General features: G+C 42.5%; 1 protein-coding gene across 1 annotated transcript; it reads left to right on the plus strand.

Annotated features, from left to right (window-relative positions):
• Positions 1–70: 70 nt before the first annotated feature.
• LOC111653002 (uncharacterized) lies at positions 71–3,052 on the plus strand (the record flags this gene model as incomplete). The annotated part of the gene is made up of 11 exons (XM_023403439.1): positions 71–138; positions 250–337; positions 471–588; positions 662–785; positions 1,044–1,180; positions 1,278–1,533; positions 1,625–1,867; positions 1,953–2,129; positions 2,210–2,355; positions 2,460–2,550; positions 2,654–3,052. Coding segments are annotated over 11 exons (1,847 nt in total), but the record flags the coding sequence as incomplete, so codon positions are not given.
• Between the last annotated feature and the right edge of the window lie 6 nt (positions 3,053–3,058).

Genomic DNA, 3,058 nt, shown 5'->3' on the forward strand with positions numbered 1-3,058 from the left:
TTTAACTAAATGTTACATGTGTCCCTGTGACTAGTTAGTCTAACAAAGCCTTTGTACTTATTATCAAAAGAGATTGGTGGAAAGAAGGGAGGCAAGAAGAAGGGTGGCTCTATGCAGACTGTGTCTTCACAGTTCAGGGTAAGCGTTAACATTGTATACTGAGAAATAACAAATCATATCTCACTTCATAACTTAACTTAAACTTAAATGCTAGATTTCATAACAAGAATGAGTATTTTCTTCCTATAGGAGAACTTGGGCAAGCTGATGACCAACTTGAGGAGCACCCATCCTCACTTTGTGCGCTGCCTGATTCCCAATGAGTCAAAGACTCCAGGTACATACACAAAATAATTTCACCTGAGTCTATGAAGGGTGGTTTGGTTTTGTTTGTATGGTTTATTTAGATGTGTCTATGTTCAGAATAAATATTTATTTACCAAAGATATTACGAAATGTCTTTTCTACAGGTCTGATGGAGAATTTCCTGGTCATCCACCAGCTCAGGTGTAACGGTGTGCTGGAGGGTATCAGAATCTGCAGAAAAGGTTTCCCCAGCAGAATCCTCTACGGTGACTTCAAACAGAGGTATCAGTGAATTTGATTTGAATGATTTCTAACGGTGAACACAAATTGCTGATCGTTAACTCTCTCATAAAAGGTACAAGGTACTGAATGCCAGTGTCATCCCTGAGGGCCAGTTCATTGACAACAAGAAGGCTGCAGAGAAGCTACTTGGATCCATTGATGTTGATCATGAACAGTACAAATTCGGACACACCAAGGTAAGCATCATGTGCTCCTTGTTATACTTCACTATAATTACAAAAGAGGTTGACTTTTTCTCCAGTTTTTTTTTGCCTGTTAATTGGCAGTATTTCTCAAAACAAAATTACTGAATTTAAATTAACTTGGTGCAAAGTCAGACCTTGTGCCAAGGGAGAAGTGATGCACAGAAGCCATATTGCCATTTATGAAACACCCTTGGTATACAGCTCTTGAACTATGTGGGGTACTTAAAATTTTATTGTCTGTTTATTCAGGTGTTCTTCAAGGCCGGTTTGCTGGGTACCCTTGAGGAGATGAGAGATGAAAAACTTGCTACTCTGGTTACCATGACTCAGGCTCTCTGCCGTGGTTACCTCATGAGAAAGGAGTTTGTGAAGATGATGGAAAGGAGGCATGTTGAAAAATGCTAATTATGAGACACACATGACATAGTCACGGTAGGAGTAATAAAGATGACTTTATCTATAATGCAAACTTCTTCTCCACAGGGAAGCCATCTATACCATCCAGTACAACGTCCGCTCATTCATGAATGTCAAGCACTGGCCATGGATGAAGGTGTACTACAAGATCAAGCCACTGCTGAAGAGTGCTGAAACTGAGAAGGAGCTGGCTGAGATGAAGGAAAACTATGAGAAGATGAAAACTGACTTGGCTACTGCACTGGCCAAGAAGAAGGAACTGGAAGAGAAGATGGTGTCTCTTCTGCAGGAGAAAAATGATCTGCAGCTCCAAGTGGCATCCGTAAGTACAAATGAGCAGACAGCTGTAATTTTTCATGTTTCTGCGATAAGACATTGATGTGCTAACACGTTACGTCCATACAATGAACTAGGAATCAGAGAATCTGTCAGATGCTGAGGAGAGATGTGAGGGACTCATCAAGAGCAAGATTCAGCTGGAGGCCAAACTCAAAGAAACAACTGAGAGACTGGAGGATGAAGAGGAAATCAATGCTGAGCTTACTGCTAAGAAGAGAAAGCTGGAGGATGAATGCTCTGAGCTCAAGAAGGATATTGATGACCTGGAACTTACCTTGGCCAAAGTGGAAAAGGAGAAACATGCCACTGAGAACAAGGTTTGTCAAAATGAATATATCCAGCAGATGAAGGAAATTCAGGATTATTACTTGCTTAATAACAACAACTTTCTTGTAAACATAGGTGAAGAACCTGACAGAGGAGATGGCTTCTCAGGATGAGAGCATTGCTAAGCTGACCAAGGAAAAGAAAGCCCTTCAGGAGGCTCATCAGCAGACTCTTGATGACCTGCAGGCAGAGGAAGACAAAGTCAACACTCTGACCAAGGCCAAGACCAAGCTTGAGCAGCAAGTTGATGATGTAAGTTTACAAAGTCTCTTGGGTTGGCAAAACATGATTTTTCTTGAACATGAAAATTACAAATTCATATCAATGTGCAGCTTGAGGGATCTTTGGAGCAAGAGAAGAAGCTGCGTATGGACCTTGAGAGAGCCAAGAGAAAGCTTGAGGGTGATCTGAAGCTGGCCCAGGAATCTATCATGGATCTTGAGAATGACAAGCAGCAGTCTGAGGAGAAACTGAAAAAGTAACAGAATTAGTTTTCATCTCATTTTTAAAATAACTATCATGTCTCTTTACACACTCAATAGCTTGGATGAACTCTGACTATGCACTTTATTATTCTCACAGGAAGGACTTTGAAATCAGCCAGCTCCTTAGCAAGGTTGAGGATGAGCAGTCAATGGGCGCTCAGCTTCAGAAGAAGATCAAGGAGCTTCAGGTAACTGTTATATTGTATTACATATAACATTAGTGCAATCCTTTAGTATGTTGTGTTTTAACATTGAATGTTTACTGAAAGACAACATATCTACATTTAACAGGCCCGTATTGAGGAACTGGAGGAAGAGATTGAGGCTGAGCGTGCTGCTCGTGCCAAGGTTGAGAAGCAGAGGGCTGACCTCTCCAGGGAACTGGAGGAGATCAGTGAGAGGCTGGAGGAGGCCGGTGGTGCCACTGCTGCTCAGATTGAGATGAACAAGAAGCGTGAGGCTGAGTTCCAGAAGCTCCGTCGTGACCTTGAGGAGTCCACTCTGCAGCATGAAGCCACCGCTGCTGCTCTTCGCAAGAAGCAGGCTGACAGCGTTGCTGAGCTGGGAGAGCAGATCGACAACCTCCAGCGTGTCAAGCAGAAGCTTGAGAAGGAAAAGAGTGAATACAAGATGGAGATCGATGACCTCTCCAGCAACATGGAAGCTGTGGCCAAAGCAAAGGTACATGACACATTA

Source organism: Seriola lalandi, unplaced genomic scaffold, assembly GCF_002814215.2.
Source record: "Seriola lalandi dorsalis isolate HSWRI2012SDOR001 ecotype SW California unplaced genomic scaffold, Sedor1 jcf7180002054135, whole genome shotgun sequence".
Taxonomy (NCBI): domain Eukaryota; kingdom Metazoa; phylum Chordata; class Actinopteri; order Carangiformes; family Carangidae; genus Seriola; species Seriola lalandi.